General features: G+C 39.6%; 1 protein-coding gene across 2 annotated transcripts in view; it reads right to left on the bottom strand.

Moving 5' to 3' along the window:
* The window catches only part of uxs1 (UDP-glucuronate decarboxylase 1), a 111,501-nt gene extending 98,068 nt beyond the window's left edge, over positions 1 to 13,433 (bottom strand). Inside the window, exon 1 of one of the 2 annotated variants that reach the window (XM_079821026.1) lies at positions 12,722 to 13,433. In XM_079821026.1, coding sequence (XP_079677152.1) covers positions 12,722 to 12,857 — 136 coding nt within the window. In that variant the 5' untranslated portion in view covers positions 12,858 to 13,433. The remainder of the gene's footprint in view (positions 1 to 12,721) is intronic. The other variant, XM_079821027.1, reaches the window with a different exon arrangement.
* Between the last annotated feature and the right edge of the window lie 11,721 nt (positions 13,434 to 25,154).

Here is a 25,154-nt window from a genome sequence, read left to right as displayed (position 1 = left end):
CCTCTCATGAGGGAGCACGGAGGCATAAGGACGAGTGACACCGGTGAAGGACGAGAGAGGACCATGCCTGGATATTAAGTTGTGTTTTGCTTACGTTTTGTTACGTGTGTGCGCGGCAGTCGTCCGTGAGGGGCTGCCGCTTTTACTTTCATTTTGTGTTTATTATTTGATTAAAAGTTGTTAAACGTTCGCCGGTTCCCGCCTCCTTCTTCTCTGAACAAATTAACTCCGTTACATGGAGCAAGAACAATCACTGCTGTACTGCTGATGTTGTGGTCCGGGAAAAGTATTTTTCAGCTCGCTCCGGTTAGTGGTGAAGGAGTTGCTGAAGCCGTCCGTCTCCCACCACCCGCAAAAAAACCTCAGGCTGAATTATCGACTGCTTTTGACAAACACCAAGGTCGTGTGGTGGTAATGTAATTGTGTATGTAGTTTAATGTAGTTTTCAAGAATATATCACTTCAAAATGCACTGTTTATATCCTTTTTAGACCCCTGCAGAGCACCGTACGGCTGCACTTTGCTGTAATTTGCATTTCTAGACTTGAATTTTTTTAAATGCTGGCAATTGTTTACAAGAGCAAAATATTTCATCACCGTTCAAAAAATAAAAGAAGAAAAGCACGTAAACATTTGAATTGGGCTGTTTTTTACGGCAGCATTTATTCTTATCATACCAAGCATATGACATTTTATTTACAGCATATATATTATTGCACAAGATATGCACCAGGAGAGCAGCGCGTTCCGATCACAACTCTCCTCTCCACCGTGAATTAATCACAATCCGAATGCATAAGGTTTTATCACTGACACTGAGGTGGTGTGACTAACCGCACAGTTAATGTGAGAATCAAAGGCGAACGGCGCGTGCGTTAGCGATTGGTTAGGCAGATCCAGAGTGACTCTTGGCAGATCCAATAGTTTTACACTTCAACAGAGTTCCCGCCTTCAAGGAAGTAAACGCTTGTCAATGGAGAGTGGCCAGACTCTATGTACAAATGAAATGTACGAGAGTCTGGTAAGACCAGGCTAGCGTGGGGTGCCGACCATCTGCAAATGCGGAATTTTTGGATCCGATTTGAGCTTCGGATGCGTTCAAATATTTGAACTTGAGCGACTACACCGTATGCAACACGCCGACCGGATGTGATGTATTCCAAAGTTGTCCAATCAAATCAGTGTGCGCAAGTTGAGAATTATTTTTGTTTATCACATTTTATTTTGTTTTAAAACTTTTAAAAAATGCATAATGGCTCGGAGGAAACATCTTGGCGAGTATCACCGTTTAGTGAATGAGCTGCCTTAACGTTGAAGATTTCCGTGAATATTTTCGGGTCTCACGAAAGGAATTTAATGAGATCCTTCAGGTTGTTGTGTTGGCCCAAAAATTACCAGGCAGGATACTGCATTCCGGGAATCCATCAGCCCGAACGTCTGGCAATTTGTCTCAGGTACAAACCCAAGTTAATAATAATAATAATAAATATAGCTGCAAGCAGCAATACCGGGGCCAAGCGCAAAGAAGAAGACAAGACATGCCAAAATGGCTGGCAGTGTCAGATCAACTGCAGCAATGAGAAATTAATCTCGTTTTAAGATGATTTTAGGCAAAAGGCTGAAAATGCATTGTAGTCTGAGAGTGTCAGACCAACTGCAGCAATTAACAATTATACAGTTTAAGAAGATTAGGCAAAATGGCTGAAATATCATATATAGAGTCACTGATAATATAAGTTAATGGTTTATCACTTTTGACCAATAGGTGGCACAGTTACGAAATGTATGTGGTGTGGTCAGAATAAGGGAACAATGACACATGCAAAGTTTGATGCCAATATGTCAAAGCATTGCAGAGATACAGCCTCAAGAGTCATTTTGGCATCATGGCTCAAATTCGTCACTGCGGTTTACAAAAACGGTTTCATCTATTGATGCAAAATTCCTAACTTTTTGTTGACACAGTCTGAAGATGATACGATTCGATTTTGGTGGAAATTGGACAAACAGTCTAGGATGAGTTTGAAAAAGTAGGTTTTGATCAAATAAGAACATTGAGGACAGGATGTTTGACCAAATATGGCAAAATTAGTATCTCTGTTCTCGGCATGAGCCAATGACTGTATTATGACCAGTTTCATTAAACTAGGCTAATTTAATCAAAAGTTATTAGCATGTTTGTAAATTTTGTTATAACCTCTGACCACAAGGTGGCACTGCCCCAAAACTTTTTGAGTACCTTCAAAGCATGGTGCGGAAGACATGAATTTTGGACAAACAGTTCAAAAGTTATAAGCAAAAATAGCCATTTTTTGTATCTCCGGACCAGTAGGTGGCGCTGCGCTGAAACGCTGCATGTTGCCTCAAGTCATGCTTGTGATGACATGTACCAAGATTGGTTTGAATACGATAAAGCGTTGTGGAGATATAGGCTTATGAGTGTTTTTGCAACTGCTACGCAAAATTTGTGTGCGCGTTTATCAAAAACGATTTGACAAATCAACTTGATTTGCAAGATTTTTTGTCAGCATGGTCTGAAGATGATATGGTTCAATTTCTGTGCAAATCGGACAAACCGTCTAGGACGAGTTCGCAAAAGTAGGTTTTTTGGAAAATTAAAAATGGCGGGGAAATTATCATGACCGAAAATGACATCATAGGGTGCAATTGAATCGGCATGAGCCAATGACTCTATTATGACCAGTTTTAATATACTAGGCTAATTTAATCAAAAGTTATTAGCATTTTTGTCAAGTTAGTTATATCTTTTGACCACAAGGTGGCACTGCCCTAAAACTTTTTGAGTACCTTCAGGGCATGGCATGGAAGTCACATACCGAGTTTAGTAACAATACAGTAATGCATTTGTAAAATATAGCATTTTTTGACAAAAATCAAAATGGCCGACAAGCAAAATGGCCGATATGGTAAAAATTAATATCAGACGACTCGGCATGCCGTCTTGAATCTAACGAAACCACTTTTATGATTTTTGGACAAACAGTTCAGAAGTTATAAGCAAAAATAGCAATTTTTCGTATCTCCGGACCAGTAGGTGGCGCTGCGCCGAAACGCTGTATGTTGCCTCAAGTCATGCTTGTGATGAGATGTACCAAGTTTGGTTTGAATACGATAAAGCGTTGCGGAGATATTGCCTTAAGTGTGTTTTTGCAACCGCTACGTAAAATTTGTTTGCGCGTTTATCGCAAATGATTTGACGAATCAACTTGATTTGCAAGATTTTTTGTCATCATGGTCTGAAGATGATCTGGTTCAATTTTCGTGCAAATCGGATGAACCGTCTAGGACGAGTTCGTAAAAGTAGGTTATTCGGAAAATTAAAAATGGCGGGAAAATTTTTATGACGGAAAATGACGTCATATGGTGCAATCGAATCGTCTTGAGCCAAGGAATCAGAGGAAAAAATAATTTTGTTTCTAGCCCTTATGGTTCAAAAGTTATTAGCATAAACATGAGTCAAATTTTGGACTGATGGTGGCGCTAGAGGGATTGAGTTTGAGACTCCAAATTTGCTACGGTGACATTTCAGACTGTCTTCTATTAGTGTGCCAAATTTCACAACTTTTTACCATACGGTTCTATGGGCTGCCATAGACTTCGTGGCGGAAGAAGAAGAAGAAGAAGAAGAAGAAGAAGAAGAAGATGAATAATAATAATAAGAACGGGAACGGTTTCAATAGGTGCCTTCGCACCTTCGGTGCTTGGCCCCTAATAATAATATATTAGGCCTAATACACACACAAACACACACACACGTGTATATATATATAGGCTATACACCCACACTATTCTGTGTACTTGTTTAACTGCTAGGATAAGCTTCTCTCCCATGTTGCTGTGTACGATCATAATGAAATTCCCGTCGACTGCCACAAGGGGCAAATTCCGACAGTCGTGTCCGAATGTCTTGTGCAGTGGAAAGGCGGCTTCAGAGTCAAGCAGCGATACTGAACAGGACCAAACAGAGATGCCAAAAAAAAAAAAAAAAAACGCTTTGACTTGACTGCATAAACCTATGATTACTAATCACAATAACGTACACATGACAAATCAAACATTATCCTTCCTGAGTGTGTGTAGAAACAATGCAAATGTACTGAAATGTGTCTGTACATAAACGCAGCGCGTGATCAGTGATCTACAGCACGGACACTGTTTGTTCTTTGTGCATCAATACAACAGACTCTCATGCGCTTACTGCACGACTCCTGTACATCACTAAAAACGCCTCTCTGATTTGTCTGATGTAATCAGCCTGGCCTTCATTACATTAGCACTGTTTTGGACTGTTTTTGAATTAATTCGATTACTGGATCACTGAAAACGTTCCCAGAATTTAACGGCTTAAAATGGCCTGATCACAAACAGAGAAGCGGAATTGAGTTAAAAGAGATTGAATGTTTGAATGAATTTTCTCCTACCAGGGTTATAGGTGCTTGTAGATGCCCAGTGTGATTGTGATAAACTCCCGACTTCTAAGATCACCTAACTGCGTAACGAAAATTACGTTAAAGGGTTACTTTAGCAATTTAGCATCAAGCTTTGTATCAGTAGAAACCCAGTAGTATATTCGAATGATCGTGCTTCCCCCGCTCATATCCCCTTGAGACGAGAGATTTATGTATCTTATGTCTGGAAAAAAGCCTCCGATGACGCAAATATCGTCATTTTGCGTCATCGGAGACTTTTTTGGCCAGAGGCTAAAGACTACAGCCAGTAGTAGGAGAGAGTTCCGCATGTTTTCAACCCGCCCATAGGGGTGGGATCTCACTCACAGAATGTAAGACACAGGCCGCACGGACATTCATAACGGAGCGGTGCGCAGCAAAGCGAGTGTTCTCAATGAATTCCTATGAAAGTTAAGCTTCCATACGCATGAACTGAAAACGCGCCAAACAGACTGGCTTGGGAGTGGCCTCGTAGGGCAGCGAAGCAAGTGCATTCTGGGAGTTGTTGTCTTTCATCCAATACATTTTCTGGCTTTTCTCAGTCGAGAAGGCACCAAATTCAAAAATAATTTCACATTTCTACTACATAAATGACCCAAATTTAAAAACACATGCATCTTTCCAGCGCTGAAGTACCCCTTTAATGATGCAGCTTAAAGGGTTAGTTCACCCAAAAATGAAAATTCTGTCATTAATTACTTACCCTCATGTCGTTCGACACCCGTAAGACCTTTGTTCATCTTCGGAACAAAAATTAAGATATTTCTATTGAAATCTGATGGCTCAGAAAGGCCTCCATTGGCAGCAATGTAATTTGCACACACAAGACCCATAAAAGGTACTAAAGAGGTTGTTACAAAGTCCATCTCACTACAGTGGTTCTACAATAATTTTATGAAGTGACGAGAATAGTTTTTGTGCGCAAACAAAAAATCTAAATAGCGACTTTATTCAAGTTTATTCTGGGTCTCTTAAGTGAACTCATGAAGCACCACGACGCATGCGCGAGAATAGAGCCGGCGTTCTGACACATGACCCGGAAGCGAGGAACTTTGTTTACAAGCAGAGGAAGATGCGCCGTATCTAAGTTGTTGAATTCTACATTGATTGTGCTTTAGGTTGTGATTGTGCTTTTCTATCTATATAAATGTATTTCTTCTGTAATGATACAAATTATAATTAAAATCTTGCCTTTATAACAATATGAAACCCCTGTCACGGTTTTAATTGGACCTAGTCTTTTTATTTCTGCTCTTCCTCAGTGCAGGACGAGGGTGAAGAAGCTGAAACAATCCCAAGAAAACACCATTGGAAGATCTCCTTGAAGGACTTTTTGAGGATTTGGTTTCAAAATTTCAATTGGGTCATTATTTGACATAAAATATACATTTACATTTTACAAAGAAATATGCAGAATTTTGTCTGAGAAATAAAATGACAAAAAAAACATTTATTTTATAATTTGTCAAAAAAAAAATTGTGAGAAAATCGTACCGTGAAATTAGTATCTTGAATCGTATAGCATAGTGAGATGAGTGAATCGTTACATCCCTAATTGTAATGCATTTTGATGCATCGTGATATCGAAATTGAACCGAATCGATGGCATGATGATCACAATCGAACCGATCCGTGAGACCAGTGTAGGTTCCCACCCTTAGCGTAAGGATTTGAGCGAGTTTGACAAGGGCCAAATTGGCTAGATGACTGGGTCAGAGCATCTCCAAAACTGCAGCTCGACATTTGTGTTTCGAAGAAGAACGAAAGTCTTACAGGTTTGAAACGACATGAGGGTGAGTAATTAATGACAGAATTTAAATTCTAATTAAAGGTATAATCCCCCTGCAGTTCCCTTATGAACACCCATTTAAGTAATGGCTTGCTTTTTAAATCAAGATGCACTTCAGTAAGAAAGACTCACCAGCAGAGTGGAAAATTGAGGGGATAATCTCTCAATCATCTGATTCATCTATCAGCATCACATTAACAGTGTGATGAATAGCATTCAACTATCAATTTGAACATGGCATCTAACAATTTGTCTGTTCTCACAGATCTTTTCAGCAGAAGAACATGTAATGAGCAAAGAATCCTGAATAATGACTCACAACAGGTGTGAACGCAGGCTAATGCCAGTGAACAAATGCTGTGCCCGAGACCGATCATTAGTATCAGTATACCTTTTCAAATGTTCTGCAGTTTTTGTGAAAGAAAAATTATATGAAATACATGGGGGTAGGGGATGATTATACTGCATGGACAGCAGTCAATGACAGCCTAGCAACTGCCTCTGATATTTTTATACAGAACGAAAGTTGATTACTAGTCTTTAGAGCTATTAACTCAGCAGGGAGACGCTGCGGGTGGTAATGCTCCCCGTACTCACCAACCCTCTCTGATTCTCCAGTGACAATGTAAATGAGACTTATAAAAGGACATTGGCTATAGTGAGACACAAGCATGAGATGGACGTTGCTTTCATTATATTATACAGCCTACAATTTATGGAAGGCCAATTTTTTATTAATTCATTAAATAGAAAACATGTTTTAAACTAAAACCAGATTAACCATTTCATTATAGAAAACTGTACGCGAAATGTGACAAAATTGAAAATGATAAAATGAAATGATTTCATTTTATTAATTTTCACAATGACAATGCATCATTCCTGTCAAATTGAAAAATAAAATGCAATTGGTGATTTGACGTTTAATTTTCACTACAATCCGAGGCAAGACTGCCAATATTAAAATGAAATGGAAAATATTTTATTAAATTTTATTCATGCTCACGCAATAATAGTGACACAATTCAAATAAAAATTCTTTACATTTTAATTTTCAAAGACAACATGTATGCATATCATATGTTGATGAATAGGGGGTGGGGGCTTATTCAAGTCACAGAGAATGTCTGAGGGTGAGTGAGTCAACCGTCGGAAGCTAGTTATTTCAGGGCATTTTCACACCTGAAAGTCCGAACCAAGGTCCCAACTTAAGTTCATGTTTTGATACATTTTATACTAGAGCCCGACCGATATATCGGCGGGCCGATATTATCGGCCGATATTAGGCTTTTTCCAAACTATCGGTATCGGCATTTATGATGGCCGATAAATGAATATTTTTTAAAAAATAAAAAAACCGGACGAAACACCTCTCAAACACATTGAGTGTTGGCGTTTCATAGTTTGTCCACCAGAGGGCGCTCTACAACGTGCCGGCTGGCAACACCACCAGCTGATCCAGCAGAGTCATGCTGAGCTTCAGCGCTCTGAGCGCTGCATTCACAACACAGATCATCCGCGAAATGCATGTAAGTTGGCAACGAGACATACATTGCTTGAATTGAATAACAGTTAAAAGAACATCCCCATCAGTTCTCTTAACTCAAATAACATGACACAATTTGTAACTGCCAAGTCCAGTTTTGCTGTTACATGTAAGCCAAGAGAGCTGGTAATTACGCTAGGTTACAGTTGACTGACTTATTTTACCTCGGACAATGTGACTGAATAAAATGTATTTCTTTAATAGTCTGACAGTTTGACATCATGAGACGTATCATCTCTCCCCTGCCCGTTATTTTGAAAAAGTATACATATTTCTAAATTATAACTTATCATAGACGCTAACCACAAAGCTAGCTAATGCCATGGCTATCAGTGGGAGACCGCTAACATTAATGCGCCTTGAAAAACACAACAAACTTATTCTGCCTAAATAAAGTAATGATTACTGTATTTACAACTAGTATATTTGTAGTTCCAGTCTCTGCATTGTAAATCGTAAGTTAGGCTCGTGAAGAGTGAACGAAAGTGCGTGACTTCGTTCAGACGCCGCATTAACGAGTCAAATAATGGATTACACGAGTCATCATCAGTAACGTTAGTAGATTTTAGAAGGCAGGCAGCAAATGATGATTGAAAATGGTTTGTGGTAGCTTGATGGATAGAATTAAAAGTGCATGTAAAGGGATAAGCAAGTTGACATTGTAATTATAAGGTGGCTCATATTTATACTGTATATAGTTTATGTTTTGCTGTTGTTGTTATTTATCAGAACTTCTAGAACTTAACTGAATATTTTTTTTTCCAGTCTTGCTAAAAGTTATATTTATAAAGCTTACCACATCTATTAATACTGGTAACTTTGATTTTTTGTTTTTGTTAGCCTATTGTGTTTTCGTCCAAACGACTTTAAGTTTCATATCTTAAGTTTGTATTTTTATACATTTTATTTATCAGAACTTTAATATATTTTATGTTCCTCTGTTCTGTTGTAACAATAAAACAAACAAGTTTATTTTTAAACTGCATTATCATATTATTTTAGAGAGGCTGAGGGATCATGAATAACTACAAATAACTGATGTATAAGGGAAATCTGTTTGTGTTTTTTTACGCGTTTCTGTTATTTTATTTTTTTATTTTTTATATATATCGGCTGATATATCGGAATATCGGATTTTTAAGTGACCAAATATTTGTATCGGTATCGGCCTTAAAAATCCTTTATCGGTCGGGCTCTATTTTATACATTCGGTTAGTTTTGGTTTGGTTTCACATTGCAATTATGTGACCGCACTAAAGAACTTTACATGACACACTTGCGTCCACTCGTCATCATCGATGTGAGCTGCATCTTGACATTGATTGGTTTGTAACCGGACGTGCGTCTGACATCAGCGTCTTTGACAAGAATGAATGAACGGACGCATATCGTTGCCACAATTGAACAGTGCGCATTGCTTGACTATTTTCTTTTTGTTACGTTTAAAAGTGGACATTTCAAGCTTTATATACACATATTTCTCATGTCTGTGAGACAATTAGCCTGCTGAGTTTCGATTTATTTGAGACGCGCTCCTGTAAAGCATGTGATCGCTCCCGCGATTATTGTCTGCTATAGACTATTTGCTTCTTATTTATTAAATCCAGGCAATTATCTGATTAAACGTTGATTAAAATGAAGATACAATTTATATAACAAAATTCACATTAAAGAAAGGCTTTCTAAGCAAAATCATACAAAATTTATTTCAAAATCATATCTGACCTTCTTTCTTCTGACATATTGCGCATCTTTTCACTTTTCATAATCTATGTAGCCTAGATGAAATTTAAAAATAACATAATATTTAAACATAAACAGGAACTTCGTGTAAATGGTCTGAAAGTACGAATCATACAGAAAATGCTTTCACACTAAAAACGAACCTAACCTTTGTTCAGTTTGATCCGGACCGAGACTACCTCTTTTCGTCGGACCAAATTTCGTCTGTTTGGTCTGGACTGTGGTACGGGGGAGGTTTCACACCTGTAATTTTGATTCGGACCAAACTGAAAAGTCAGAAAATCCTGACCAAACAAGGTAGATGTGAAAGCGGCCTTAGCTTATAAGTTTTAAATATGGATATGTTTCTTACACAAACAAGCCACTTCGCTTCAGAAGGCCTTTATTAACCCCCCGGAGCCGTGTGGAGCAGTTATATGATGGATAGATGCACTTTTATGGACTTCAAAAACGACATAACCATTCACTGCCTTATAAAGCTTTGAAGAGCAAGGACATTTTTAATAGAACTCAGATTTTATTTGTCTGAAAGAAGAAAGTCATATACACTTAGGATGACCTGAGGGTGAGTAAATCATGGTCTAATTTCCATTTTTGGGTGAACTAACCCTTTAAATATAAATTATTTATGTAGTTGCAGAGTGTTCAAAATACGTGTTTTTTTATTTTGTGTAAGTTTCTAGCTAACTCACGTTATAACTGTCTTCCTGAAATGCTTCAGCAAATCAGCTGTGGGCCACTATTACCTAAAACTGTGTCTATTAATACCGATTGTCTGTCGTTCTTCTTACTACTTTGAGTAAAGATAAACAAGATTTGTTTTACAAACGTTTATGCTACATCAGTCATTCATGTTAGTGCTGGACTATCGTATACACCATTATTGATACAGTTCCCACATGTGCTCCTCAATAAATTAAAAATATATTCATCAGTTTGTTGATATACATACACTTGTTAATTCTGATGGTGAGGAATTACAGTTACAACATCTCATAATGTACCTCAAACTGAGTAGCGATGGAGGTTCAGGTTGAATAACTAGTCCTTCTAATGTTCCATCATCGGACTTGTGCTCGTATTGATATGGTAAAATCGACGTCATTGTTACCGTCTTTACAGTGTGTACAATCGCTGAGCTTTAGGAGCTGAAGTTCAATTGTGGGAATGGGTGTTAGCTTCCGAAACGCGCTGTACGCGGTAGAACAATCATAACCATCTGGCCAATCAGAGCAGAGTAGGCTCGCAGAAAGAAGGGATTTAGAGAGACTGATTTGAGAATCACTGAAAAATGTGGTGCAATGCATATGATGAGAAAATGTTTTTTGAGCTTTGATGCATGTAAAACTGTTGTAGAAGACCTCCAAAACTTTAATATTGGTGTTATGAAACAGGTAAGCTTATCAGCAGCACTAGCCCTAGAGGTGTCACAACACAAAGTTGACCATTTCATATCACAGGTCCAAAAATAGGTTAACAACAGCAACAACATTCCCTCTCACTCTCAGACAAACACAACAGCACACATTAACTACCACACAGTTTAGATATAATATAGGGTGTGACTAAATGAGTTTTATGTCCTCAGTGGTAAAAAAAGAGGAATGAGATGCAAATAAGCAACATTTTGAGCACTGTAAAGCAGATGCAGACATATCGATGCAAAGCCTGTTGCACAATCCAGGGGCATGCAATTATGACACTGCCAAAAAGTAACAGCTGCTAAAGTGTTATTTACCAACACAGATATGACTGATGTGAAACTCAGGAAAACATTAACAAAGTATCCAGCAAGCACTACAGCCTGGGAGTGACAGAAACTGAGCTGCACTTCCTCATAGAATGCCCAAAATATCAAAACATCCGGCACCACTATTACCCCAAAATTATTCAAATATTTCCCATATTTAACATTTGTAGCCAAACCAAATAACTTTGCTTCATTCTTGTCAAAAATGCCAAACGTACAAATATAGCCGCAAGATTTGTAGCATCTTGCCATCTCCTGAGGGACAACCAGAACCAAGAAACAAACAATCAATAGATACACTCAAAGCCCAAAACCAAACCCCCATAGGGCCTACACCTGTATATAATGTCCAGTTGTTGCATGACTTCTGTATTATCTTTTTTTAATAATTAATCATTATTAGTATTTATTTATTTTTTTTGTTGCTATATATTTGATATTGTTTTTTTATTTAGTTTTATTATTTCTTTTATTTGTTTCTACATATAGGCTGCTTACTAAATGTTCAGATGTTCTAGACCATTTTGTATGTTGTTTTAATACTTTAGCAAAACAAAATGTATCTTTGTCATGCCAATAAAGCTTTCTGAATTGAATTGAATTGAATTGAATTGAGAGAGAGGGGGGGGGGGGGGGGTAGGGGAAGGGTGTAGAACAAAAATTACCATTTACCTGATTCCCTCAATTTTTGACCGATTGCCTATTTACATGATTATTCCTGTTGTTTGTGATGCAAAAACAAAACTAAAACCATAACAATAATTTACGTTACTTGACATAAATAAACACTAACTGAAATTATTAACTTATTTTATTCTAGTTAAACATCTCATCTTCATTTTTTACTTGATGTTGGTGTACTAGATAAACTAAATTTGAAATAAATCAAAATTAAATTTCAAAGAACAAAAAAAAACTAATAAAATTATATTAGAAATATATTATATCAATTCTATTAAAATAACATTGGACTGCACTCAGAAATGAAATAATTTTAAAAAATAGCTTTTTTCATGATTTTTACAGGCCTGGAGATCCCAATTTTAAAATGTATTGATCTTTTTCAGTGACTGTGGGAACCTTGCAAAGTACTAGCCTACTATGTTTTTGTTTTTTTAATACAACAAGTCTTCATGTACCTTAGGAATACCATGATATTCATGTACCATGGTATTCTACAGTGCCATTAAAATACCATGCTTCAGTTGGGCCATCAGATACCATGGGCTGAACTATGATACTGCCTGGTACTTTTTTGGGAGGGTGGGGAGAGATACATTTCCATAACTTTCCATTATTAAAATCCACGTACATTACTTTTCAATTAGATATTTCCAAGTTTTCCATTACGGTAGAAACAAAGTAGAGCAGACAGACAGCCATTCAGTATGTTTCATTTCATATCAGTGATTGTAATATACTCACAGGCGATGTAAGCAATGAGAGCGAGGGCGATCAGGATCTTCATCATTCTTCTGTTAATGACTGTGATGATCCAGCTCATCCGCATCATCCTCCAGCACACACGGCATCCCTCACCACCGCTGCATCTCACTCTCATCTATCATACACTCATATACTTTACATGAGATTCAAGCCTGATGCTTACAACGACAAAAAAATATACCGGGGACGTATTTAGTTCCCGAACATACACGATAACTGAGTTATAACCGACTTATGCGGTGAAATACGAAAGTTTATGTATGAAGAGCAGCTGCACAAAGCTAAATAGGCTAACTTATTCTCAAAACAGTTTCCGAGTCAAAACAACATATTTAACGTTAAGTAGTCCAACGAGTGTATGTTCGACGGGCATCCAGGTGAATCCCGTTTATCGCTTAAAGAAAGTAAAACGGCATTTTGGTTGGCAGTTATTTCTATGAGCTCAGTTAGCAATGTGGCGTCATGACTGTAGACCTGTAGCTAGATGCTAACTAACTAAGTTACTGTAATAGCATGCACTATAACGGGTTTCTGTTTAAATTCTCTGTCTAGCCCAAAGCTCGCTTTTTATCGATAACCTAATGTCATTTATCAAGAGTCCAGCGGTATTTATATATTTAGCGATAGAGCGATAAAGCGACCCCACATCAGGCTCTTAAACAGGATAACATTAGCGATGCTTTCTGCTATCGGTTAACCATCCTGTCGCGATAGCAAGAAATTAAAATTTAGTTTTCTGCTCTAATAGATGCATCTGTCTTACGAGCTCATATAAAAAATTTGATATTTTATTTCTGGTATATGTGAATATAAAAAGCGGTAGGCTTTATCAGTATGTTTTCTTGTGCGTTGTCAGGGGAAAGTAATCAAGCCCAAATTTGTTCACCCTGAGAACAGTGGCCCATTCATGAATAACTCGAGTGGAGCAATGGTAAAAAGTTCTGTGATTTTCCACGTTGACTCATACCCATGTGCTTTATTTGACTGTATTTTGGTCTTTGTACTGCCCTAAGAGAAAAAAAAACAGCACAATGTTGACTTTTTCTTCTTCTTTTTTTTCAACACAATTTGCATTCATAATAGTTATGGCAGACTTAACTAGAAACTAGTTGCAGGATCCATATTTTACATTGGAAATCAAATGACCCCACATTGTGCCAAAATTGGCCGTACAAACATTTATTGAAACTACCATGACTGGCATAGACAAAAATATGCAAAATAGTTTAATTGAAAAAAGTACAGTTTTGAAAAAGTGATTTTCCAGCCAGACACAAGGCTAAAAATGAATTGAGATTGAAGTGTGGTTGTAACATGGGGAGAGTTGTAACACCTCCAATCCCACCAATTAGGGATAATATTAAGTCCTCTGATCATTTTGACTTCCTCCCAGATCCCGAATGGTTGTCAAAGCTGTAAATATAGAGGCTATGCAGATTTTATGCAGAAAAAAAGGGTAAGAATGTAACTTTTTTTTACGAAAACAATATTTTGTTTAGTACTTAAACTTTTGCAGATAAAATCTAATTACATTTATTAGATTAAATTGTAGTTTCTCAGGCAAAATATGATACATTTTTAACCTGTTAATTTCAAACCATTATGCTAATACAGCTAGCTAAACACTGGCTGACAGGGGTTGTTACACAGCCATACCCTTACAACAGTTTCTTTTTTTAAAAACACTTCAGCTCTGCACCCCCTCACCGACCCACCCGCGGGTCCAATATTGCATAATCATAATCATTTGAAAAAATCTATAAGTTGTACAGCACAAAACTAGACATATATGGTATTGTTTGAAAGATTATAACCTCAGCTTTCTTGACAATCCAATCACTTTTGCATTTATGTTACATAGAAAAAGATAATAAGGTTTGAATTTGCCCTCCCTCCCCGCAATGACCCCCCCCCCCCCCCTTGAGAAAATCATATGAATAATATTAAATTTCATATTTATATCACACAATCTCACCAAAAATAGACAAGTCATATATCAAGAATACCACTGTGCAGTTTATTTCACCAATCCTACACTTTTTAACGTTATTATCAAAAGAATCATTAAGATGCAAATGACTGCTTTGAACAAGCGAACACATGAGTCATATTCCTGTTCGGATCACTAACCCGTTTTGAACCTAATAGCCTCAAACGCTATATCAACTCGTTCCTTAGGTTGTTTTCTTCAAAATGAGACCATTTTCACATGTCTGTGAGCATGCATGGCCAAATGACACTGTAATATGTCACCGATGTCCAGATCAAAACAGACAAATACTCTTATTATCCTTAGTTTGGATCGTCTTTGTTAGCCACGATTTTATCTCAGCTCTCTATAGACATGTCGATCATGCTTCTAGACCAATCAGAGCCCAAGATCTCCCTTTACAAAGTTGAGGAGGCGAAGCCTTCTTTTCGATTTCCTAGCGAGCGGCTATGAAAAATCAATGGAGATGAGTAGGAGTTATTAGATAGTTTGCACAGATTAATCTCAATAACTTTTTTTGGAAGGAGATATCAAGAAAATTCTTTTCCCCCCTGTTTACTGACACCTAGTGAAATCCACAGAAGGGAAAAAGACCAAACAGATAAAAAATTATAGATTTTCAAATAACAAATTAATTAAAAAATAAATCAAAATATGACTTTTTATCTATGTTTATCATAAAATTGTGAATAAATACAATATAATACATGCAATATTCCACCACTGTGTTACAATTTATAGTGTTTTCTGTAAAATGAGACCATTTTTATCAATATACTCTATTTTATCAAATTATTCTTTTAAATTCAGATATGCCTAATTCTCTAAAAAATTCTAAATATGCTGCAGAGCTGAAGTGATTAATAATCTAACAGAGTGCCTAGACAGTGAATAAAGACAGATAGATGTGTGCTGGCCAGTGTTTAAAAAAAGAAAAGGACAGGTCAGTCATACTGCAAAGACATGTTGAAAGCCAGTGGTGAGGATTCTGAGACCTCAGACAATATAAACTTTTACGTTGTCTGTATGCAGTGCCGGTCCTTCCTATACGCAAAGTACGCACCCGGCGTAGGACCCCTGAACCACCAGGGCCCCCCGTGCTCTCAAGAATGATTTAGGGCTGTGTTTTAGTTTCGGTTTTGATTTTGGCTTTCAACAATTATTAAAACATGATGCCACTACAGGCTACTTTGGGCTTCAGGCATACACTTAAAGAAGCAGTGTGTAGAATTTATGAGGATCTATTGACAGAAATGCAATATAATATACATAACTATGTTTTCAGTGGAGTATAAAGACCTTACAAAATGTTCCGTTATGTTTTTATTACCTTAGGATGAGCCATTTCTATCTACATACGCCGCGGGTTCCCTTACAGTGAAATCGCCATTTTGCCCAGTCATGTTTCTACAGTAGCCCTAAATGGACAAACTGCTCTACAGAGTGCTAGTCACTCTGCTCTCTCCGACGATTACATTTCTGTCCTGTGTCGGCCCCCGTAGCTTCTCTATGTGCTTTGAAAGGAAGGGGTGAGCATTGGGTGATTGCAATTCACAACCTCACCACCAGATGCCGCTAAAATTTACACACTGCGGGCCTCATTCATGAAACACAAGCAGAACAAATTTGTGTGTAAATCGTTCGTAAAGCCGCTCTGACGTAAATTTTCGGATTCACAAAAATGTTTGTATTTTCAAAATGTTAGTTGGTACGAAAGAAATTTACACCGGCTCCCTACCACGTGTAAATGGTGCGTAAAACATTTGAATGTTCTATGTTTTAATTTAGGCAAACTCACGACATTGCATTTTGATGCACTATGTGACATAATAATATTTCAAGAGTTGATTTGCCCTGTCTTTGTTTATTTTTTTATTTTTTACTGTTCAACGTTGGGTAATAGGCAACGTTTGTCACTGTCACTTTTTACCCGGCCGTCCAATCACAGTGGAGGAGGGGCGGGACAAACACTACACCGACCAATCATCCCACTTGTACACTGACCGAACAATATTCAGTAATTTTTTTATATTCAGTAATATTCTTAAAAATGAGATGCTAGTAACACATTACTGCATGGATATTCTGTTTCATATTCATATCAAAAGTATCAAAGTATCTCAGATGGAAAAATGCTTCCCTTGCAAATCGCTTTTAAGCACCGCCAGCTGGCCGTTTTCAGAAGAGCACCAGGCATTTTTAGCTGGCTAAAATGCTTTGATGGACACATGATAATTTAATATTTATTGTTAGGCATAAGGCCAATTAGTCTCTTTAGCATTTATGCAATACACTGGAGCCAAACCTGAGAAAGAAGTCCAGAAGATTCCACAGCGTTCCTGCACACGTTATTTGCAGTTGTAACTCATGGGCGGGGATTATGCTAATTATGAATGAGCGTGCACGCGCGTCCTATTTAATATACACATGTTTCACTACCAAATCTGTGGTATACGAAGCGTTTGTGAATCTGGAGGAGAGTAAAATGTCCATTTTACGTGCAAATTACTCCGACTTTGCTCATATATTTACAAAAGTTTCATAAATGAGGCCCTGCATCTTTAAATCCACACAAAAATGTCTAAATGTCCGCCTTGGGGATAACCGCATTCATTTATGTCTTCGGTGAACATAAAAATTTGGGAAAGTAATCTAATGCTTGTCAGTGTATTAGGTATGTGCATTTACTCTTAAAGTGACAGCAGCCTAATAAACACTCTGCTTTCTTTTTGGATGACACATTGACAGGGGCCGCTGCAAAAGTTTTGCTTAGGGCCCCCAGAAGTCTACAATCAGCATTGTCTGTATGGAGCCATTTGGCAACTCAAAGCCAAAGGAAGTGTGGTAAAATGTACCCTATTTGCGGTCTCTGGGCCCGACAAGCCTGCACTCCAGGGTTAAAAACACTGGAAACGTATTTCTTTATGTGTAAATAACTTGTAAATGTTAGATTCACATGTTCTTTACACAAGTACACTGCATTCAAGTGTTCATTAAGCATAAATACCATGAAGGAAGTCTGTTCTAGTAGACTGAGGGTATCACAACATTGGCCCTGTCCCAAATGGCACCCTACACCCTCGCAGTCTTCCTACGAGTCCGCACTTTCATGACGTAATTCCGCTTTGACTGTCGGGAAGAAGTCCGCTGCGGAACCCGCAGCAGTGCAGGCTCGGCAAAAGTGCGCATATCGACCACAAAGGGGGGCGCTCGCGAGCACCCTTCTGAGACCTAAAATGACAAATGGGACACCCTACAGTCTCGTGGACTTAACGGACACGCGCATGCGGCAGCCATTGTAAGTCCACAAGACCAAAAGTGCATATGAAGTGTGCCATTTTGGACAGGGCCATAGTCAAAACGATCTTTTAAGATTACTAAAAAGGCTGCATTATGAATGCCAGGCCAGTATTAGATTAGATTAGATTCAAGTGTTTTTGTATTTTACATGGAGACGGTAAAGGTATCGTTGTCAAAAACATGCACTTTGAAACCCGTTTTCAAAAGCTTGCGTTTTCAGGCCCCCAAAATGCCTTTGTCGTGTAAATGAATGGCCAAAATGCTTAAAAATTTGTGTCGTGTAAACACACCCTAATTTACAGACACATGCACAAACTCATTCACATGAAAGAGAGACATATTGTATGGTGTGGCGGCTGTTTTTGCTTCTTTTGTCTAATTGTTACAACTTATCAGAGCATGTATTACAACAAGTGGGGTAGATCGTAGATTCTTGCAGTGGTTTGAATTGTTGCCTTTTGTTGAAAACAAATGTGGTAGTACTTAGGCCTATAGCTCAAAAATTCAGTGAGTTAAAGATGCTGAAGCAAAAAGTGTTACAACCATACCCAGTTTCCCCTATTAGCCATATTACCAAGTGGCAGGTAACATGTAAACCCCTCCTTTGACTTCAGTACTGTATTTGCATTTGACATTTCTTTTGTTTTTGTGTTTTTATTGATGTCCCTGAACAATATCAGAGCAGACCTGGAACTGATTTCATCCAGTGCTCAGAGGCAACCAGTAACATTTTTCTCAATCACTTTGGCTCAATTCTCGAATGAATGAGATCTTTTTTTTTTTTTCTCAAAACAATATGTTCAGAACTTCTTCTTTACATCAGATTTGAATGTCTAATTAATAAGCATATTGAATGTGTTTTGGCATGTGTGCAAAGTTTACACAATGCACATGGCTTGATGAGTTGATTCTCAGTGAAATTGTCAAACTTTATCACAATTTTGGACTTGGATTTTGGACTTCCTAACTGACAGACCCCAGAATGTTCGTTCAGGACTCACCTGCTCCACATCCATCACTCTTAACACTGGTGTACCACAGGGCTGTGTGCTTAGCCCGTTTCTCTACTCCCTCTTCACCGCCGACTGCAAGCCTGTGTATGGATCTAATTCCATCGTCAAGTTTGCGGACGACACTACGGTGATTGGTCTCATCAGCAACAACGATGAGACTGCCTATAGGGAGGAGATCCAGCACCTGGCCACATGGTGCACCGAAAATAACCTGCTCCTCAACACCACCAAAACGAAGGAGCTAATCGTGGACTTCAGGAAGGAGTCAAGAGGCACACACGACACCATCCACATCAATGGAATGGCTGTTGAACGTGTCTCCAGTTTCAAGTTCCTGGGGATCCACATCTCGGCGGACATGTCGTGGACAACCAACACCTCCAGCCTGGTCAAGAAGGCTCACCGGTGCCTCTTCTTCCTGAGGACACTGAGGAAGAATCAGCTCTCCGCAGCTATCCTGGTGAACTTATATCGCTGCGCAATAGAAAGCATCCTGACCAACTGTGTGGCAGTATGGTATGGGAGCTGCTCTGTTGCGGAGCGCAAGGCACTGCAGCGGGTGGTGAAAACTGCCCAGCGCATCACAGGGACTCCACTACCTGCCATCGAGCACATCCAGAGGAAACGCTGTCTGCATCGAGCTCGCAGCATCCTCAAGGACTCCTCTCACCCAGCCCACAGACTGTTTTCTCTCCTGCCCTCCGGCAGGCGTTTCAGGATCCACCGGACCAGGACCAGCAGACTAAAGAACAGTTTTTTTCCCCAGAACTGTCTCTTTACTGAACTCAAACCCCCGTTGATCCACTTCCCTCATATACTGATAACTCTCCTACCTCACATCCGCCTTCACTTTGTTATTTGCACTACCGACTGTTTATTACAGTAACAACTGTTTACTTATGCATTTTGCACTACCATACCTTAACTGTATTATGCTCATTTGCACTGCCGACTGTTATTTACAGTACCAACGGTTTACATTTGCATTTTGCACCGTACTTCTAACTGTAATATGTAATCACTTTCCACTGCACTTTTACACTTTTTTCGGATAGCTTCTGTCCATAATTTATTGCACTACCTTAATCCACTGCCATATTCCTCATTTTAGCCTAACATATCATTGTATACCTCTATCTGCAAAATTCTGTTATAGTAATAGCCATCTGTATATTATATTATATTCATAGTACATATCCACCTGTAAATTCTGTTTATAGTAATAGCCATCTGTATATTTACTCCCTGTACATATTCACCTGTAAATTCTGTTTATAGTAATAACCATCTCTCTATTTATAGATATATTTATATATATTCAGTACATATCCATGTCCTGCACTTATGCAAACGTTGTATATCCTGCACTTGCTGCTATTGCACTTCTGGTTAGACCTAAACTGCATTTCGTTGCCTTGTACTTGTACTTGTGTAATGACAATAAAGTTGAATCTAATCTAATCTAATCTAATCTAATCTAATCTAATCTAATCTAATCTAATCTAATTTGTCACTCATACATGAATATTCCATAAATATTTGACAAGTATGTAATGTCTACTAAATTGGCAAATTACCTGCTATTGTAGTGAAATAGAATCACAATCTTACCAATCAAGTTTGGAATCATATATGTGGAATTTGCCCAGCACAATCACCAGCCTTTTTGAACATGGAGGAACATCACAACCCTAAACAGCAACATTTATATAAATACACTGCAAAACTGAAAAGTCACAGTTGCTTGTCATGGCAGAGCAATAGGAAGATCTGTAAGAATGTGTGGTGGTGGTGTTAGAATAAAATGTAAAAGAAATTGTGAATTTTCAGTTTAAATGTAAAAACATTTATACAAAAAATCATGTACTGTATAAATATAAATGAAGATTTTCTTTTATATGATTCAGTATTGACTTTTTCTAGTAAATGTTTACCCCATGTTGAAATTTAAGTGTAGTAGTAAGAGCACAACGCAGGAGGTTCAGAGCAGTAAACAGTCTTTTAAGAAATCCAACAGAAACACGTAGGAAAACTCAGGAGCTATAATCCACAACCACGTAAAGCAAATATAACATGGAACAACGAACACTCAATTGAGGACTTAAAAAGAAGAGAGAACTAATTAACTGAACAAAAACAGATGCATAATTAATTAGGAGCAAATAAGCACTGGGAACAAAGGCAAACAGAACCGTTATTGTACGCTTCCCTCCCGGAAGGCAGACAGGCTAACTGTTACAATTAACAAGTGAGAGTGCCCCGGATTACCACCAGAGGGCACTCCATCCCGGACTGTCACTTCATCTGAGGACTACATTTCCCACATCACTCACTACCTGGACTTCCTTCCTGATTACATCCACATGCAGCCCATTACCTTGTTAGCTCACACTTTATAAGCCTGGTCATGTCTGTTATTCATTGCAAAGTCTTGTTTTGTTCACTGCATTTCTGAGCGGTTTCCCTGGTTTCTTGTCTCTTGGTTTTGGATTTCTTGCCTGTTCCATGGATAACCCATTTGCCTGTCTCTCCTGTCTTGTTTTCCTGATTGGACTGATTACCTGTTATGACCTCTTGCCTGTTTTGTTGACTACGAGTGTGGATTACCCTTTAAAATCAAGTTGCATTTGGATCCTCAACCCTCTGTCTCAGAGCAGTTCCGTTACAGAAGACTTTGCCATACGATGAATCCAGCAGGTTGATGCGTCTCCATCAAGGAGATAGATCCATTGAGGACTTTGTCGAGGAATATATTGGACTGGCACTTTTAACATTTCTTGACGAGGTATGTCAAATGATATTTATCGAGAAGGCCTTGCCGAGCCACTCAGTTCATGTATGCCATTGACCAATCCCTACTGGACCCTAGAATATTATATAAACATTGCTTTGCACTTGAGTGGTTCTGCATTCACTGTGGGAGTCGCAGAAGAGGAACACTGCACTCCTGCAGTATCCGCTAGTCTAGAGTCTCGTCCCATCATAGTCATTGTCCAGGGTCCAGAGACGCCTCCTGTCCACGTCCAGGGTCCAGAGATGCCTCCTGTCCACGTCCAGGGTCCAGAGACGCCTCCTGTCCACGTCCAGGGTCCAGAGACGCCTCCTGTCCACGTCCAGGGTCCAGAGACGCCTCCTGTCCATGTCCAGGGTCCAGAGACGCCTCCTGTCCACGCTCAGGGTCCAGAGACGCCTCCTGTCCAGGTCCAGGGTCCAGAGACGGCTCCAGCCAATGACAAGCGTCCAGAGACGGCTCCAGCCAATGACCAGCGTCCAGAGATGGCCCCAGCCACTGACCAGCATGCAGAGATGGCCCCAGCCACTGACCAGCGTGCAGAGATGGCCCCAGCCACTGACCAGCGTGCAGAGATGGCTCCAGCCACTGACCAGCGTGCAGAGATGGCTCCAGCCACTGACCAGAGTCCAGAGATGGCTCCAGCCATGACAAGTGTCCAGAGATGGCTCCAGCCACTGACCAGCGTCCAGAGAGGGCTCCAGCCACTGCCCAGAGTCCAGAGAGGACTGTGTCTCCTGCCCAGAGTCCAGAGAGGACTGTGTCTCCTGCCCAGAGTCCAGAGAGGACTTTGTCTCCTGCCCAGAGTCCAGAGAGGACTTTGTCTCCTGCCCAGAGTCCAGAGAGGACTGTGTCTCCTGCCCAGAGTTCAGAGAGGACTGTGTCTCCTGCCCAGAGATGACTCTTTCTCTTGCCCAGAGTCCAGAGAGGACTCCGTCCATAGCTCCTCCCAAAAAAGTTTTGGAGGGGGGCTATAGGTCCATGGAGGTCGTCCCTGAACTGTCGGTGCTAAAGTGGTCCATTGAACTACCTGCACCCCCATGGTCCCCTGAACTACCTACACTGCTGTGGTGGTCGTCTACTCCACCATGGGGGTCTTCAAGCCCATCTGCAGGCTCGTTTGTTCAGCCTGCTCTACCTGTGCCACCCTGGTCATCTGGCCGGCCTGCGCCAGTCTGGTCATCTGCCTGGCCTGCTCCACCCTGACCGCCTGCGCCACCCTGGTCATCTGCCCAGCCTTCTCCACCTTGGCCGCCTGCCCTGTCTGAGTCTCCAGGCCCTCTTCCGCTGCAAGGGCCTGGACCTCCATCCCACCCCCGGGTCCACCTCCCTCCTGTTTGCCTGTCTCTCCTGTCTTGTTTGCCTGATTGGACTGATGACCTGTTATGATCTCTTGCCTGTTTGTTGACTACGAGTGTGGATTACCCTTTAAAATAAAGCTGGATTTGGATCCTCAACCTTCTGTCTCAGAGCAGTTCCGTTACACTAACTAACAGACAGGCAGACGATGGAACAATGGAACGATAGATAGATTGATAGATATTGCAAAAAAATTTAATGTTTTAGGTTGCACATGCGCATACTAAGTAAGTGCGGTGCACTTTCAGTACGCGCATACTCTTCTGACGACCATTTCCGTCACGTGCACTGTACGCTGACCCTCACATACACGTAAAAAGTGAAGTATACCTTGGCCTTAAGGAGACTAAAGACCACAGTCTCTAGCGTCAGTCGATAGAGCGCCTTTTGAGATCAGGAGAGTGAGGTCCACCTGCACAGCTCTTACTAGCAGGCCTCCGTTACAGATAGACAGACAGACAAAATCTACAGAAAATCTTTGTCCAGTTTCACAGACAAGAATTAAGTCTAGTCTCTAAAATGCATGTTTGAGCTGTTGAAACTGAAAACAACTTGCTCTGACATATCTTAAAATATGTCACTGCCGTTGTTTTGTCTCAAGATGCACACCTGTAATGTTTTTTTCTTCTTTGTTTTTTCTAAGGCACGTTTATAAAAGCTACTTAAATGTACTAATTTAGCTAAGGCCTAATTCTGGTTTAATAAGCCCTGTCTGTGAAACCGGGGCCTTAAGAGATAATTTCTCATCAGAGCAGAATTTGGAACAGAGTTTAAAGGGTAACTGAACCCTAAAACAACTTTTTTTAGTTAATGATCTGTAATACTGGGGCTTTATTAATGCTGTTCATTGATCCAAGTAAATGTTTTGACATTTGAGTATAAAGTGTTTTAATTCTATTAAATATGGTGTAAAACCGCCAAAGTGCTGCCCTCTTAAGGTTGAACGGTGGCTACTGCAGTTGAATTTTCCTATAGGGCTCGGGCGTATGACGTCATTACTTTGCGTGGCGGCCATGTTGATGGCCTCATTTGCTGCTACTTGGACTACTGCGCACTGTTTATAGACGTGCTCCCTCTTAGTCGTGTGTCTTAATTTGGCGTTATTATTGGAAACCATGGTAAACCGTTGCTGCATTGTGGGGTGTAACACTAGATCACATAATCGCCATGGGAAAAAGTTCGAAAATGGATTAACTTTCCACCTCTTTCCTGCTTGGAGACGCAACCACGGAGACCAAGTATCAGAGGTAACAAAGAGTCGTCGGCTCGCTTGGATCGCGGCGGTAAGACAAACTGTTACCTGGGGATATGGTGTTGGCTGATCGCGGCTTTGACATAAAGGACAGTGTGGGACTTATGTGTGCCGAGGTAAAGATCCCTGCTTTCACAAAAGAACGCTGTCAGCTGGATGCAAGAGATGTGGGGAGCACAAGAAAAAAAGCCCACCTCTGAATTCACGTGTAAAGGGTGATTGTAACCGTCCGCAACAAGTACACTATTTTGTCAGATAAAGTACCGATTCACATGGTGTTGCCAAGCAAGGACGAAGACATGACATTCCTCTATAAGATTGTGTGTGTATGTTGTGCTCTGACAAACATGAGCCCTAGCGTTGAAATAAAATAAATGTGCATTAAATACAGCCATAAGTGTCTGTTGCATCCATACCCACAATCTTCAAAATAAATATACTTAAATCAATATAATGTGCAAAAGCAAGAAGTGTCACACAATCGCAATAACCGTATAATGTGCAAAAGCAAGAAGTGTCACACAATCGCAATAACCGTATAATGTGCAAAAGCAAGAAGTGTCACACAATCAGATATTTTTCAGTGTTTATTTGCAAGTAGTGCAACCCGAGAACACAGAACGGTGGAGAATGCTTCAAGGTAAAAGGTTAACGTTACATAGGCTTCATGGTCTGCAGCTCCTGAACCCATCCATTTGTGAACTGCA

Source organism: Gobio gobio (genome assembly GCF_949357685.1).
Source record: "Gobio gobio genome assembly, chromosome: 7".
NCBI classification, from domain to species: Eukaryota; Metazoa; Chordata; class Actinopteri; order Cypriniformes; family Gobionidae; genus Gobio; species Gobio gobio.
This window is presented reverse-complemented; position numbering and strand designations above follow the sequence as displayed.